The sequence below is a fragment of the Bombus pyrosoma genome, linkage group LG4, assembly GCF_014825855.1.
Source record: "Bombus pyrosoma isolate SC7728 linkage group LG4, ASM1482585v1, whole genome shotgun sequence".
Taxonomy (NCBI): Eukaryota; Metazoa; Arthropoda; class Insecta; order Hymenoptera; family Apidae; genus Bombus; species Bombus pyrosoma.
This window is the reverse complement of record NC_057773.1, coordinates 13,727,665-13,745,147: the sequence shown is the minus strand read 5'-3', so window position 1 is coordinate 13,745,147 and position 17,483 is coordinate 13,727,665. Positions and strand designations below refer to the sequence as shown.

General features: G+C 38.4%; 2 protein-coding genes across 3 annotated transcripts in view; one reads left to right on the top strand and one right to left on the bottom strand.

The window, feature by feature from the left end:
• LOC122566864 (ankyrin-2-like) overlaps positions 1-15,525 on the top strand; it is a 34,636-nt gene extending 19,111 nt beyond the window's left edge. For both annotated transcript variants that reach the window (XM_043724721.1, XM_043724722.1), the window contains exons 26-28: positions 328-477; positions 5,111-13,619; positions 14,380-15,525. In XM_043724721.1, the coding sequence (XP_043580656.1) occupies positions 328-477; positions 5,111-13,605 (8,645 nt within the window). In that variant the 3' untranslated portion in view covers positions 13,606-13,619; positions 14,380-15,525. The remainder of the gene's footprint in view (positions 1-327; positions 478-5,110; positions 13,620-14,379) is intronic.
• The window catches only part of LOC122566869, a 102,472-nt gene extending 85,052 nt beyond the window's left edge, over positions 1-17,420 (bottom strand). The window contains exon 1 of the mRNA XM_043724732.1: positions 17,342-17,420. The gene's annotated coding sequence lies outside the window, so the exon portion shown is untranslated. The remainder of the gene's footprint in view (positions 1-17,341) is intronic.
• Positions 17,421-17,483: the final 63 nt, after the last annotated feature.

Here is a 17,483-nt window from a genome sequence, read left to right as displayed (position 1 = left end):
CAATTGATAACTACGTAAGAAAATTCCTGCTTCTATTATGAATGTTTCTAAATGTAAAGTAACTTCCATGTAGTTAGCTTCTCTTTAATCGAATTTTCAGATTTAAGCATGTAGGAAATGGAATAAAGAATAAAATATTTAAATAATAAGTTTAAGTAAAAATATAGTAGTCTTGATCATGGAATTTTCATCAAAACGCAACTTTCCATAGAGACGACGTTATTGCTGTAACGTGTAGCTTCCTTTTGCGCTGGACCTCGATGATACTCGTACATGTGCTACGTACGATATGTGTATTTAATCACGTCGTTCATTCTTTCGTTATAGATTACGAAGATTCAAATATTATCGATCAAAAATTGGATTCTTACGAATCGAAATACAAGATGGAACAAAAAGAAAAAGGCGACGAACCTAAAGATACTTCGCCTTCCGAACAGAAATTTATTACCGACACCTTACAAAAAGAACGAACAGGTATGATATTCATTTCTACCTATTCACCTTATATTAGACAAATGGTAAATGTCAGAGCAATGAAGAAAAATTTGAAATATAATATCCTCTAATTTGTTATAACGTTATATAAAAATTATAAATCACAATGAGACGTGGTTTCAAAGACACCAAGTGGTGTCGTCGAATATTCAAATGCAAGGTGCAAAGAAAGGAAATCTATATATATATATCAGGGTGATTGGTAACTGGTGGTACAAGCGGAAAGGGGGTGATTGTACGCGAAAAAAGAAGTCGAAAATATAGAATAAAAATTTTTCGTTCGAGGCTTTGTTTTCGAGAAAATCGACTTTGAATTTTCGCTCGGTACGCGTGCACTTTATCACGTCTCGTTATAACGGATCTCACTGTAGATGGTTGTCTCGATGGATATTATCGCAGTTTAAGTTTGTTTTTGCCGTAACGGAAGATTAGGAATACATAATGAAATAATATGAGGTAATCATAAAGTTTATTATTACAAAAATTGTTGAAAATGTTGCCCATTCTGTCGAACACATAGTTCTGCTCTTCTAATTAAATTTCTATGAACACTTTCTAACGTATTCGATTGTTTTAAAGTATGAAAGGCTACAATAATCTTTTCTCTCATCCGTATCGAGCGAAAATTCAAAGTCGATTTTCTCGAAAACGAAGCCTCGAACGAAAAATTTTTATTCTATATTTTCGACTTCTTTTTTCGCGTACAATCACCCCCTTTCCGCTTGTACCACCAATTACCAACCACCCTGTATATATAAATATATATATATATATATATTTATGTATATGTATATATATGTATATTGAAATATGACGAGGAATTATGTATTTTTAACATGCAAATTGTTTTAACGATCACAAACTCGTACGACTGCAATAAAGTAAACGACGATCGATTTTTATGCCAATTTAGGTGAATTTGCCATTACATTGAGAAAGACAAGTTATTTTCAAAACAATTACACTCCATACGGTAGCAAAATTCCACTGTAATTCTATTTTTATTTAAGAGGAAAAGTTAATCCGCTTATGGCTCGACCGTTGAGTGAGGCTTCTTTAATTTAATTATGCGTAACAGTATCAACAAACGTTCGACGTAGCTATGACGAAGCTTGTTTAGTTTGATTCGAACCACTACTGGAAGCAGTATCTTTAAAAGTTATCTTCTTTTGAGTATCACCCTACCACAATTTCACACATGTGAGTTTATTTTACTTAAATCCAGTGTGTTTAAATATCTGTTACACTTTTTGATTTTACTTTATTTATCCGTAACACACGCCAGTTTTACATTGTTCTCGTATTTTTGTTCGTTTTAAGCATTAATTTCCTCTTTCTTTCGCAATTTTCAGTTTCAGGTTTTTTTAAGTTCTTTAGTAATTTGCACTTAAGATCTACGCGCTAAATCTAAAAAAGACGAAGAAAGAAACTCATCGCCGAGAGTCGCTTCTCGCCATGGAAGAATCAAGCGATAAACAGGAGGGAAATTGCACGTTAGAATCTGCGAACGAGAAGGGATTATCCATCGATAAGATTGTAGCCGGTGCAGACCCTTTAGATCCTAATCGAGTTAACGATCGATCAGAGATGAGGAAATATGGAGAAAAGACCGTAGAATGTTCGCAGATGGTCGATGGAAACTCGAGTCCCTCGAAATCGAAAGAAAGTGTCACAGGCGCGAAAGTAAAGCGTAAATTGAGATCGACGCGTAGAAAATTGAATGCTACGATTAACAATACGTCGTTACATTTCTCCGACACCGATTCTGAAGGAGAGTTAACGTCCATTAATTCTCAAATCAGATCACTGAGTTATACGGCGGATGAACAACAAGGACCAATTATTTCTATAACATCGGACGATGTGGAGGCCGAAGGCTCCGAGCTTTTATCACCCGATGATAAAGGCTCGTCTCAGCTGAATAATTTCGTCGAAAACCTTACGGACGTTGACGAAATTTATCCGAGCGAACCAGAAAACGAACGAAGGGAGGATCGGAATAACCTTAAGGTTGCCAAAACTCCGTGTCAGGGTGATACGGATCTCGAGGATTTCGAAGGTGAAGACGAAGTATATTCGGCGATTTATGTAAAACCGAGGTCCGATATATTTTACGACTATAGCGGAGAAACGATAACGACGAAGGAAGGTGACGGACCATTTTCCGTAGAAGTGCGAAATAAAATGTATCGAGACGAAGAGCCGCGAAACGGGTTGGGCAGTAGCATGCCAGATATCGTGGTTATGTCGAATACCGACGAGGAAGATATGGACATATCCGAGGAGGAAGATATGCAAGAAGCCTGTTGCAGTCATAAAGAATTGCTCGAAGATTTGGACGTTCTGGCAGCGTCTCAAGTTATTATGAGAAATATCAATAAAATGGAGAACACGTTAACTGTGAAAGATATTGGTGACGACGCGATTAGCGATTGTCATACAGACATCGAAGAAGTCGATCCGAATGAATAAATTAATTTGAAATGCGTCGATGGTAAGGACACGAATATAGAGAATACGCTTTCTAGCGAGAAATATCGTGCTATTTAAACTCTGATAAAAATCTCATATATATTAAATCTAGTTTCACCAATTATGTATCGAATGTATCGCAAGAATGCACTGCATATTGTCCCCTTGTGTTATCCACTCTTTGCTCGTTACAATATTGCTATATATGATATACAATTATGAAACATATACAGTAAATGTCATATGACTCGACATCGTGTTAAACATAATGTTTACCGAGGAATTCAGAATATTCTATGAATTACAATGGATTACTTATCACTGACCGTGAGATAGGACTCTCCAGGCTTATCGATTATATACCTCTGTTCAGAGTAGAATCAAATATTATTACATTTTGTCCGACAAATGGGCTCGTTTCGTAATGCATATTAAATGAATGATACGGATAATACAAAATTTAAATCAAATTGGAGAATATATGTAGGAATATGTTAAACTTTCGTTTATGTATATTTTGATATCGTTTAACATCATTTAATTACGTATATTGTGTCTTTCGTTGATTTATGTAGAACAAAGTAACAAACGGAAACGAGAACCGTTGTATTAATTGCCAAAATATTCGAAGCTTAATTAATTGTAATAATCTACGATGAGTTAAATATAGAGTAAAGTCTTACATTTACAAAGTAGCTGCATCATGTAAGCTTACTCTTAATCATTATCTTTACTCTCGAGCTATAAAAATACGTTTTTTATTACAATGTTGAATACGTTGGTTCAAGGGAATGTTGTACTATAGAAAAATACTTTAACGTTTCCTTTCTTCGATATTTTAATTTTTTGTACGAGTCTCGGATTTTAAATATTTTTGTACTTTAATCACACATCTCGTAAGATAATTTAGAAAATAATCCAACGTTTTAATGATACACCGTATTTTACGTCCACGCTTTGGAAATTTGTTTTTACTCTAGCAATGTAAATAATTTCGTCCGATCGCTATCTCTCGAAGATATTAACACGTTGATTCCATTTCGTCGTTGTAATTATGCATTTGATCATTACTTATACGGTAAACACATACTCAACGACTAGATTTCAAAGTCAAAAAAATAACAAATGCCTTCTGTTATAAGATTTTCAAAATTTATTTTATATAGAAATCTTCTCGAAATATCTACATATCATTTTGGGGAATTTATTCGATGCTCGTTGAGAACATATTTTCATAATCTTATACAAATATAAATGTAATAATTCAGATGAGAAACCAAGAGGAATGTCTGCGTGTTATCTTAGGTCAGAAAATATCGTAGCATCAACGAGCGACGATTCCTTTTATTTTAGACAAACTATTCCCATCTTCATCGTGCTCATAAAACTAATTTACCATGCAAACCTTTTCTTTCTCTTTTGCACCATGCTTTGAGTACAGTTTTTATTATTTTTATTTAAACTTTAACGTATTAGCGTAACGTAATCAGAAATTTGGCTCGATTCGCGCGAGCTTCGTTCGAAAAACGAACATCAACGGAGAAAGTCATCGCGGTAATATAAAAATACACGAATTACACTTACACGCGCGTTACAAGAACTTGTCGATAGAAAATATTTCTGCTTGATTGTTATCGCTTGGTATTAACGCAATCTTCTGTACTTATAATTGCAGACAAAACTGCCGTCCTCAACATTATCATAGACAACCGTATGGGATATTAATTTTAAGTCTCGAAGGATACTAATATCCACGGATATTAATAGAGAAAAAGCAATTATAGTTTATAAAGGGATTTAGAGTAATACGCATATCAATGCTTATGTACTGTGTGCATGTTACAAGTTTAAAGAAATTAACGATACCTCGGTGACGAAACTTATTTTTGAAATTGTATTTCTTTTTAAAGAGAAGTTGTTATATGTACAGTAACAGAGTTTACGATAGTGTTGTGTCTAATAACGTTTTAAAAAGAATGCTATAAAGTATAAAAATCGTGTTTACGCGTTATGTTTGTGAAAGTTTGACCGTGTAATCCTTTAAGAGTTATATGCGAAACTGTAAATATACGCAATGTATTTCGTGCATATGTAATTACCTAATAAAAAGTAATGTGAGCATAATTCTTGGTTGTTCTAGATGCTGTTACTATCCACGAATTCCTTGCGCAAAAAGCGGCTTGTTCCTTAGAATCTGTAGATGCTAGTTATCCCAGTAAAGTAGTCGGACAAGAGCAAGACTTGTCGCCCAGTGTCGAGAGACAGACCTATTCAGAGAAGAGAAAATTCTGGGAGGATATTTCAAGGAAACGGGAAAGTTATCAACGGTCGGAGTCTGAAATATCGAGAACGTCGCAGTTAACGATAAACGAAAGCGACAGTGAGTACGTACAGAATATCACGACAGAGGACACGGCGGATATCGTGCAACAGATGGACAAGTCCGAAACGTTGGAAGATTTGAACGTACCTGATATTTCCGAGTGTTCGGTAGCGGAGAAGGCTCAGTATTTCGAGGAACAGATACAGAAAGAAACCACGAAAATTCCGCCCAAGTTGCTTCAGCAGGACTCGTTAAAGTCCGAGAAAGAGAAGATAACGAAGACTAAAATAAGCGACAAAGAGAAGCTAGACAAAGATGAGAAGTACGTGACCGAATTGAAGCAAGTTACAAAGGTGGAAGAAAGGAGGGAAATTGTTACTTTAGAAACGGAAGAGCGGAAAGAGGTGGAAAGGAAGGAAACGAAAGAGGCGATGAAATTGTCATCTGAAGATGAGAAAGAAAAAGACGAGAGTAAACCAACTTACGTGGATGTAAGTGCTAAAATAGAGTTACCCAGAGGGAAAGTCGACGAAACGACTGAAAAAGAAAGTAAAGCTGAAAGATCGAAGGAAGATGTGGAAAAGATAGATGCCGCGCCTTCTGTGCAACCTCTAGAAATAAAGGATAAGCATATAGAAAGGAAAGAGCATATAGAAAAAGCGGCGGAGCCATCGATGCCGACCGAAGAAAAATCACTCGATACGACGCAGAAGACGGAAGAAAGTGCCGCAATGGTGGAAGATCGATCAGTTGAATTAAAAGTTGAACGTGTTACGAAGCAGGAACAGAAAACAATTGTTATCACCGAAGTACCTGTACAAGATATTGTAAAAGATGTAAAGGTAGAAGAAGAAGATATAAAACAGTCAATTATGGAATTAAGCGCGAAAGAAATGAGGGATGTAGAAGAGGAACGTAAGGATGTTGTGGAATCTATGGAAGTAAGTACGCCACAAGAAAGCATAAAGGGGAGAGTAGAAGTAAAAGAGAAAGTGGAAGAACCGAGGCTAGAGGAAGATATAAGAGAGAGGGTCGAAATAAGTAGAGAGGGAGAGAGAATAAAAGAAAGTATAGAAGAGGAACGAAAGGAAAAGCGAGAAATTGTTAGCGAAGTAATTTTGCAAGAAAGTGCCGAGCAGAGTGCAAAACGACAGAAACGAGGAGAGCAGGAGGGCACGATCGCGGAGGTAACTGTAAAGGAAGGCGGTGCAGAAGAAAAGGAGGAATACAAAGAAGAAGCGATTGAAGAACAAGAGGAAGCTATCGCAGAAGTAGCTGCGGAGAAAGAGAGTACAAAGGAGAAGGAGGAATACGAGGAAGAAGCAATGGAAGAACAAAAGGTCGCGGAAGTGACTGCGAAGGAAGAGAGTACGAAAGAAAAGAAGGAAGAAGATAAGCAAGAAGCGATGGAGAAAGTTACCGTAGAAATAGGTGGCGAGGAGAAAGTAAAGGATATCGAGGAGAAAGAAGTGGAAGAAAAGAAAATAACTGACACGCGAGAAAAAGAGGAGAAATTGCACGTGACAACGGAAGCTCCGGTGGAAAGAAAATTACAGCGCGAGGTAATCACGGAAAGAGAGACGAAAAGGGAAGAGGTGGAAGGCGAGGTTGTTAAACACGTAGAAAAACAGGAAAAAGAAAGCGAAAAAGTTGTTACGGATGTGATCGTACGGGAAAGTGTTAAAACGCCGGAGATAAAAGAGGAAGATGTTGTCAAAGAAAAATCGACTGGAAGACGTATTATAACAGAAGAAACTACTATTATCTACAAGGTACAGAAAGATGGTACTCTGGTTCAAGAACAGGTATTAAAGTCAGTTCAAGTAGAAGGAGGAAGCGAGGCTTTAGCTGCTGCGCTGGTTCAACTTCCCGAGAGTAAAATCGAAACGAAAAGTGTCTACGAAGTGGAATCTGTCAGCGAAGTTACACCAGAAATTACGTTTACAACCGATATCAGGAAAGAGATGCAAAGATTTCTGGAGGGGGAAAGAGCAACGGAAATCGAAGTCAAAGATAAAGAGATTAAGAGAGAAGAAGACAGAGAAATTAAAGAAAAAAGGGAAGAATCGAGGAAAGAGGAGAAAGAAGAAATTACGGTCGACAAGAGGACGGTAGCCGAGATGGAAACGAAGCACGTTAGGAAAGAATTCGAGTCGCGTATTCCTGTTTCAACGGCAAAAATAGATAAGGACAAAATACAAAAGGAAACGAAACCGAAGGGTATAACGGAACTAAAACAGATTCCGAGCAAGCTCGAAAGCGACAAGGAATTAAGCACAGAGGAACAAGAGATCTCGCCGACGACTAAAAAGAAAGAGTTCGAATCTCGAATTCCCAAACGCGTTATAGATATCAAGCCAACATCGGATAAAGCTGGAAAGAAGGATACGCATGTTAGAAAAGAGAGCGAATCGTATACGATAACGGAAAAAAAATCGAGCGAAGAGGTGACTTCAAAATTGGAGGAGCATCTAACTACGAAGAGCGAAACACAAACGTTTTCCAAATCTTTCACCGATCCGCAAGAAGCTTTCAAAATGTTCGAGGATATGGAAAGCGGAAAGAGCGAATTTGCGACCGTCACTTCGAAGATTGATCATAAAACTTCCACTATGACGGAAAAGAAAGAGGTGGTGTCTTCGGAGATTTCCAATGGCAAGGACAAAGTGATCACGCTGGAGGAGAAGGAACGCGTGGAGAGGAAGAAATCGTCGGAGTCGAAATTAAAAAAAGAATCGCCAACCGAGACGTTGGAGGAGAAAAAGAGTAAACACGAGGAATTGGATAAAACCGCGATTCAAAAGTTGTCGATGAATTTGACAGATACGCAAGAAATAATAGACGCAGCTGCCTCCGAATCGAGAACTGAAATGAAGAAGGAAGAGATGTTCAAAAAGTTATCCGACAAGGAGGGAGTTACGACTCGTGAGGCGGGTAGTAGCCTGTTAAGAGAAAGCGATGCTGACGTAGCCATTCGGATAAGGAAAGATATCGGTGAAAAAAGGGACGAGAAGGATGAGGTGAAAACGGTAGAAGGGAAACCGGCGACGGAAAGGATATCTAAGCCAGTTGCAGATTCGGATCACATCGAAACGCTCGCGCAAGGAGAATCGCGTAAAGAAAGTAAAGAAAGTTTTGACGTTATTCAATTCGTTCCAAGCGAGAGGAAAACGGAGGAGAAAGACTTATCGAAAGAAGAAGAAGCGAGCGAAGCAATGGAAGAACAAGTAACGACACCGAGAGAAAGTTTAGAGGAGAAGCAACGGCTAAAGTTTAAAGAGATCGAGGCACGTACCATAGCGGAGACTTTGATTCAATCGATCGAAAGGGAAATCGAAGCAAAATCGGCAGCGGATTTGAAAGCAGAACTGCTTGGCAAAGGATATCTGGAGCAAATTATAAGCGAAAGCGTTGAAACGGATCACGAAAAACTGGCCGATGATTTGACACGCAAGTTCGAAAGTATTATGAGGAAAACGATGGACAAGCAAGCGGCACAAATGAAAATCGATCAAAGTTTAATGGAATCACCGAGACTAAGGTCATCGATACAGGAAGAGTCCCTGGACAAAAGTTCCACGAGAGACAGTATAAGCGTCAGCGAAGATATAACTAAAGACGAAGAATCATCTCCGCACGAAAAAGAAGAAAGTTTTCCTCTTTCGTCGTCTCAGGCTAAACTTCAAGACAGGGACATTACCATGAGCCCTAGCAGCATATCGGAGCAAATAGATTTCGAAGAAACCATCGACGTCGATACGAACGAATTGGAAAGCGTGTCGAAACCAACCTCGAGTCCACAATCTGAGAAACAACGATTCACCAAGTCGAGCAGTCAAGTGGAATTGCAAAGAGATTTCCAGAGTGACGTTAGTTTGCCTCGGGATAAGATCGTATCGGAAATTTCAGGTGCCAGAGTTCTGGAAATTCTCGAACCCGGCGTGGACAGTCAATCCAGGGAAGATTCCGTCGACGTGCCTTCTTTAGAAATGGACGAACATAAAATATCCGAGCAGACAAGCAGGGGAATTCCGTCGTTGCACGAGAGTGCCGAAATGGATTCGTTCGATAAGATGGATCAAGAACGGGATATAACGATAAGTCCCAGTACCGTATCCGAGGATACCAATATAGATTATTCCTTGGTACAGGAGTCTTCTCAGCCTATCCCGATGCAGAAAGATCTCCCGACGATAAGTACGAGAAGAGCAGACAGCTTCGAAATCGAAAGTCCTCCGCTGGTCTCCCCGAAACCGAAAGTTCGCGGGCTTGAAATTAAACCGGTCGATTGGATGATCGGTGACGAGAAAATTGAAATATCAGAAACGCTACAACCGTCTCAGATTTTCAACCAGGAGTTAGAAGCTTACGAATCGATGAAGAAAAAGGAACGATTATCCTCGTTGGATGGATCGACGGATCACGAACAAGAATCCGCTACTAAATCTTCGGAAGAGATTAGCGTGATAGAATCGACGAAAGAGACAGTCGCGGACAGTGGTCGCGATAAAAGTACGGCTTCCTCGGACGGTGAAACGAAATTAACGGCGGTTCCTGTCAGCGAACAAGATTTTGAAAGCGAACTGGTGGAAAACAAATTGGACGTTAGTTGTCAGGAATTGGTAGACACGTTACAGCGAGAATACGACGCGAAGACGCCTATCAAAGAATACATTGAGAGTATTCAACGAGAAATATCTAGCGAACGGATCGTGGAGGCGGAAGAGCGAGACGTTTTGCAAGTAGACGAGTCCGCTTCGCAAGAACGTAGCGAGGTTCTAACCGCAGCTACGACGGAGAAATCTTTGGAGGATGAAACTCGAGATGAAACGACCAAAGAAGACGCGTCTTCGGTTACCGAAACTTCTAAACGCGAGGAAATCCTTTCAAAGTCAGGAATTGAACTGAAATTGGAAAAAACAACGACGAGTTCGTTAAAGGAGAGCGAGAAACCTGCGGAAGAAGTATCGCAAGAAACAGCAGACTCTGAGAAACCAGTACGCGTGGATGACGTATTAAAGGAATGGACGGAAGCTTATTTGTCGAAAATGAAACCCTTAGGCGACGACTATAAAAGGCATATGGAGAAAGCTATGGAGAAACACGATAAGCCTGGAAGATCCACGACAGTTCCTTCCGACACTTGTGCCTTTAAAATAAAAAAAGACGATCTCCCTAGCGTTGATTTAAGTGCACGATACGCTATAACCGTTCTAGATCAGGTAGTTAAAAAAGAAATAGCCGAAGTGAAAGAATCTTTAGAAGCAGCGAAACAAGACCTGATAGAGGAATTAAGCGAAAATAGCGAAACTGTGATTCAAATTAAAGATTCCCCTTCAGAGTTCCGATTTAAATTACAACCCGAATCCATTCCGAACGATTTACCATTTTTATACACACCGTCGTTCCCTGAACAACAGCCGCACGAATCGGATACCGAAGCTGTAAAGAGCGAATCTCCTATTGATAAGTCGATGCCGTACGAAACGAAAGATAGTACAGAAAGTAAGATGGAATTAGAAGAATCTACTTCCAGTAGTATCGAAGAACCGATACATCTACAAGGAGACACACCTGTGATTAAAACCGAAAAGTCTGATGTAGAGACTGCTGCAATAACCGTCCACGAAGATATGAAAGACGACGAAGAAGAACATCCTAGCCCTGTACCTGCTAGCAGGTCAGGCTCAGACATAGACAATAAAGACGAAAGTTCTTCTTTGGCTTTGCCACGCCCGGTACTCAGAAGACGGCAGAAACCCGGTAGAAGTTCTAAACGCGTCGCATCCGACAGCGACGCGGATCTTGGTTCTAGTTCCGGCGAGAGTAGCAATTACCAATCTTGCGATTACGAGATCGGTAGTGGCAGCCGACCTAGTTCTTCCGACGTAGAGGCTTTGCAATCCTGTGGCGTACCTTCTGCGACGGCTTCGGAATACGAAACTGCGATGATGTCTATCGAGCATTCTTCCTCTTCGAAACCAACCTCGCAGGAGTACCATACCGCAGCCACCACGATGAGCTCGCGCGAGTCTATGAAATCTCTGACGTCTTTGAGTTCGGGTCACCTTGGTAGCATCGACAGTACCAGTGAATTGTCGGAAACGTTGGTGCCTTCTGAAACTGATGCAGAGAAAGAAGAAGCGGAAGAACGTCTCGATGGCGCTCTGGAAGAAGAGCACACCGAACAGTCGGATTCTTCAGGCAGTGATATACCGATCGACGAACCAATAGACAACATCTATAGCAGTATACCTTGCCGTATGAAGCGATCTTCCGAAATGATTTTCCCACAGGTCCTCGACAACGCTGCTCTCGAGGTTGAATCCACGGAGGAACTGACGACGAAAGACGCCAAGGGAATTGATTTTGCTACGTCTACCCTGACCACGATACCCGGTACTCTTCAGTCTGTAGATATAATGACATCACGGGTTTCCGAGGACGGTGTACAGAGTGTATGCACCCAAGTGATTTCGACTCAAACTACGTCCGAGACCGAGTCATCCTTCGAAAAGGCGGAGAGCGAAACTTTTGACGCGGCAACAGCCGAAAAAGACACGGAGGAAGTAACGTTGGACGTGCCGACGACGACAGAGTCCGAGCTCTTAGAACAAAAGTACGTTGCGGCAGGTGTATCCAGCGAAAGTCCTGAAATGTCCATGCAGACGTCCACGCCATCGATAATACAGCAGACAAGTATGTCGACGTCTTCAACATCGGGCGTGTCCATCGATACGGTCGTAGGAAAGGAGAAATCAGACCGTCATTCACCGGATAGCGATTCTTTCGAGATGGTTGACAAGCCTGATATCATCGATGACTTTGTAGTTATAGAAGAAGTCGGCAAAGAGGCTGAAGAATACGATTCCGAAGGTAAAAGTATACGTATTAGTTCCATACCGCAAGCGAGTAGCAAACAGTACGATCGGGATCTTGAAAACCTTATAACCGAAAACAAGCAGGATTCGCAAGTGTCGACCAGTCAAACATCGAAAAATAACGAATTGTTCGATTTCGAGTCGGAAGAAAGTCCACCCCAAGTTTCAAACGACGATCAGTATTCGCAGTCGTATTCGGACGAAGAGCAATACGAAGGAGGGAAGAAATGGATAGAAATGCAATTTCATGCTGATCCTCGAGTCTACGATATCGAATACGATCGAGGCCCTCTAGAAGATATCAAAGAGGAGGAAATTACCGACTTTGAGGCTGGCAGTAGTAGATTTGGAAGTTTAGGTAGCCATAAGGAATCGATAGGAAGCGTGGGTAGTATGCGCGGTAGCTTTGGAAGTACACCCGATTACGATGTCTTGACGGGTAAAAGGTATTTCACCAGACCATCCGATCACGATAACGTATCATTGAGCTCGTTGCAAGAATTCGAACACTTGGAGAGCGCCGTCGCTGCTGAAAATTCTAAAAGATTACAATGCGGTTCGCATGATTCCGTTAACAACGGTAGTCTTCCAAGAAGGTACATGACCAGCCGATCCGGTCACGGTGACGATATCTCACTGTCCTCGTTGAAGGATTTCGAAGGATTGGAAAAAGCGTGCAGGGAAGCGCACTTGATCGAATTGCGCGCCAGAGAGGAAGAGGACTTGCTGGAGCACGAAAGTCCCGAGAACAAGTACAAATTGGAAAGTCTACCGCGAACGAGGATCGATACAAGTACGGCTGGCTCGTTCAACGCAAGCACGTCGGGGTCGGATGATTACGAGAAGAGAATAAAAGAGATCGACGAGATCATACGAATAGCTCAGTCGAACGTGGAAAAATTTGATCGGCAGGATGATACGACGGAGGACATTTCGCAGATCGAAATTACGGACGTTGAGAAAATCGGAACTCAAGCTGGTGTGCAATCTATCTCGAAGCCAGAGGAACCGGAAACTGTGCTACCTCTGCAAAGGGAGAGCAACGTTATGGAAACTAGTACGGATTCTCTCGAGCTGGAAGATAATATGGATAAAAAGCATCACCCGTTATGTCGAAGCTCCGATTCGTTAGAAATGAAAACCACGCTAGACTTTCCTTCGTTAAGTTCCGACTCGTTGAATAACGTACGAGATGCAAAGGAAATGCAGTCGGATGTGGCCGAACATGCAAGCAGCGTTAGGCGTATTTCTTCGGATTCTCTAGATATGCCTCTGTTGGAACCACAAGATGCTGAAAGTCGTGAGAGGCCAAGCAACGAAGATGATCATTCGGACGGCGTCACGTCGGACAATTCTCTGGAGCAAAGGTCAGAAACGGCGGACACCGATAAAAGTGATAAAATGAGGACAACACCAAGCACTAATACATAGGAATATTTTCGTAGGTATGTATCATATGAAAAGATCATGTTCGACAACGTAGTTTCCGACGTTATGGTTCTACTGTAGTTATCATAGTGTGTACCTTTAGCCCTTTACTTTGTGTCTATATAAGTATACAACTAAGATTAGCCACACAGAGTTATGCTAAATTTTTATCGCGACTGTTACTTGTCGAAATATTGGATAATTGGTTCAATAATAAAAAGTATATGAGTGATTTTTATTCATTCGCCTAGTTCCGTTAAACTTCATTGTCACGTTATAGTGGCCAATTTCGTATGATTATTCGAACGACTAATTATTACCGAAGAACCACTTCGTACGGGTATTGTTACGACTGTCTTAGATTTGTTAAAGATCCTTAAAACATTCTGGAAAATTAGAACGCTCGTTTTTTAAGAATTTTCAAGAACAGTCTTCGGAAATATGCATTGTCAGAGCGGATATTTGTAACGAGTAATTTCAATATCCGAACGCTATGAAATTTTTACTTTGATGCATATAATTCTTTCAGACAATAGCTCGATACAACTCGTTCCTTTTTTTTTTTTTTATATACTTCACGTATCATTTGAAGACACATTTTTTCCTACGTAAAGAGACACTATCGTTTTTAATGACATTCAGCTACGCTTCTTATGGACGATCTGTAATGAAAAATATTTGAGAAAATTTATCCTTCTATCGTAGTATATCTATACACATAGATGTTGCTCATTACATATCGTGCACTTGAATATTAAACTCGTTATCTCGTTACAGATAGTGGACCATCAAAGTGAATTTGTTACAACATTGGTTCTTAAGGCTACAACGATGTATTATCGAGCCAGTTCAAATGCTTTACGTATACAGCATAATATGAAAAATGATGTACTAAAGAAATACTTGCGCGCTGTGCATATGCAAGATATTAATGCATTTACCTTTATTTTATGCCATGTTTTATAAGAATACGTAACTTGTTTTACGATGCTTAAGTCGAATAGTTATGATCTTTAAAATATAGGATTGTTATCAAAATGAGATAGGAATACGAATGACGCTTACTTATTTCATATTAAATCCGTACTAGAATGTAATTGCTTTCGATTTACTTGTTTAAATAATTACGAATATCTTGCTTCGTTGTTCACGTTTGTTTGTAGTAATTAAGTTTATATTGCAAAATTGTACTTTTAAATGTTATTCATATTGTCCTACTTGTATGATAATACTATTTACATAAAATGTCATGTTTTGTAAATTTTCGATTATAACGTGTCTTTGTGACTACGCTTTCTTAAGGTGTTGACAGTTATGAACACTTTATATTGCATACTGATTTTCAGAAACATTTACGAGCTCTAATACTCGTTAATCTTAATTGCAAGTGTTCACGAAAGAACAAATATATTAATTAAATAGAAAATTTTATATACGAACCGTAATATTTAAGGTTTTAGGAGAAAACTATCAAGAGAATGCATTCTCTACGTAATATATGATGCATATGTGCAAATGTTGTAGACATTTTTTGTATGCGAAATTTTAAACAATTACGAAATTTTGCTTTCATCTATTTGCTGACGATAAATTTCATGTATTTTATCGGTCATGCGAATTTTATGTTACGACAAAATTTTAACAATGTCTTTCATTTCTCTTCATAATCTGTTTCTTTCTTCATCGATGAAAATATAAATCTATATGAACCAAATAATATCATCATTTATTGAAACCCCAATGTTCATCGCAATTGATAGTTGCTTGGATAACATACTTGATAGAACTTCAATTATAATAGAGCAATAACTTTGTCTATACGTAAGGTAATTAATAGACACAAAATCATACGCGCAAATAACAAAATATTGTAAAATAAAATGAAGAAAACAATGAAGAAATACAAAATACATTCAACATTCATGAAGGCCTTTTTTCGGTAGTTCCTTGCATCCTTTATTTAAAAATAAATCGTCGCTCTTAGAAGCATTCATACATCTTCTCTCACCTGTCTCACACGTCACATACGTACATATGTTTTTGTATTTTCTGTAAGTATGTCTATGAATATGTTCTTGATTTTAAAGATCTATAACAAAAACTGATCGATAACTGAAAAGTGAAACGAAATAAAAAAGCAAAATAATGGAAGTAACTTACTTGCCTCTAAAATCCTACATTATTCCTTTATCGATTGCACGATAAATATCTACAATTATAAATAAATTCATAGCAACATCTGTTGCATGTGATTGTAAAAAAAAAGAAACAAAAACATAAATTTGAAATTTATAAAATTTTAAGAATATACTTTTTAATTTCCTTATATAACATTAGCGAGTCATTTTGTTGTATCATTTAGGAAAGGGAGAACAACCTCTCAAATAAGAGAAACTATTTGAGAACTAATTGTATTAAATTGTACGGTTGGAGCGTCTAGACCCAAATGGGATATTTCTACTGTATTTCTGCTTACATTAACTTACTAATAATAGCTATAGTTTCATTACTAAGCAATTAATGGCTTTATTATTTTTATCAGTCGCTAACTTGATTTCTAAATGTAATTTTTATCAATCAATCGTAAATCAATCGTTACACAATTTTTATATTTATTTCCTTAATCATGACTCATAACTTACTTGATGTTGATATTCTTCAGCCTGACGTACTCGGTTATGGTATACACCGACACATCGAGAGTGTATAGTACCAAAGAAAATGATAAAAATCAGAAGACTGTCAATATTTATGCTCCTCAGAGATTATTTATGTGATTGTATGTGTGTTACGTTATTTCATCGTTTCTTTAAATGATGTATCGAAGTTCGTCAACTTCGAGCGTCTCTTGTAGTAAGTAAGTATCAAGTATTCTAGAAAACGGAGTGAATTATGAACTTTGTTCGATTCTCACATTGTTTTACCTAACATGAACATAAATATGAATTAAAAGATGTGATTTGTTATACTTAGGATCATTTGAACATCATAAAATTTTAGGTAATTGAATGTATTCTAACATTTTTGTAACTTGGAATCTTGTAATTTCGTAAAAAATAAACATAACAAAAATTATAATCTATCCTACTTGGAATTGTATAATCCCATTTACCTAATTGTAAGTAGTTTCATTCTACCTTTAAATACATACAGCAGATATATTTTGAATCACCCTGTCTAGTTTTTTTACACGCGTAAAGAAAAAGTACAGTACTCTTTAACTTTTAAATATTTTCTAACCTTCAAATTGATTTTGCACAAAACAGGAACGATGTTTACTATAAATTCGCAAAATCTTGTAACTTCTTCTCTGTAACATCCTGTACAATACATGCATATACCTAAGTAAGCACATAAAACTATTTATAAATTTTATCTGCGGAACAATCTGCTGCAAGACATATATTCAAGTTAACAATGCCGTTTAAACACTTGACATCCCGCATTCCAAACATACTTTGAACAACGGGTATTTAATCCTGTTGCATACGTAAAAGAAGGAATAATTCTGAAATTTTAAAGTTTGCAATTTTTTAATCCAATCAAATACTTTGTCATAAAATTTCGTAGAAAAAATGTTTGGTAATTATTTATAAAGGGACCCACCTCGCCGATTAATACTTTGAACATTGTACATTCGCATTATAAACAAAGGATAAAGGTTAGGTTTCGCTTGGTTTTTGTATTTGTTGGTTCGGTTATTGTACTCGCCCGCCTCAAGGCTGACGGCAATACTTACGCGTACATCGCCACAGATGCACAATTACACGCACAATTACACGCACAATTACACACGCAATTCACTGTAGCGGTACCAATAATCTTTTTGCCAATGTACATTTCAGAAACTAAGGCTGAGTGGGGGTTATATGCATAGGGAA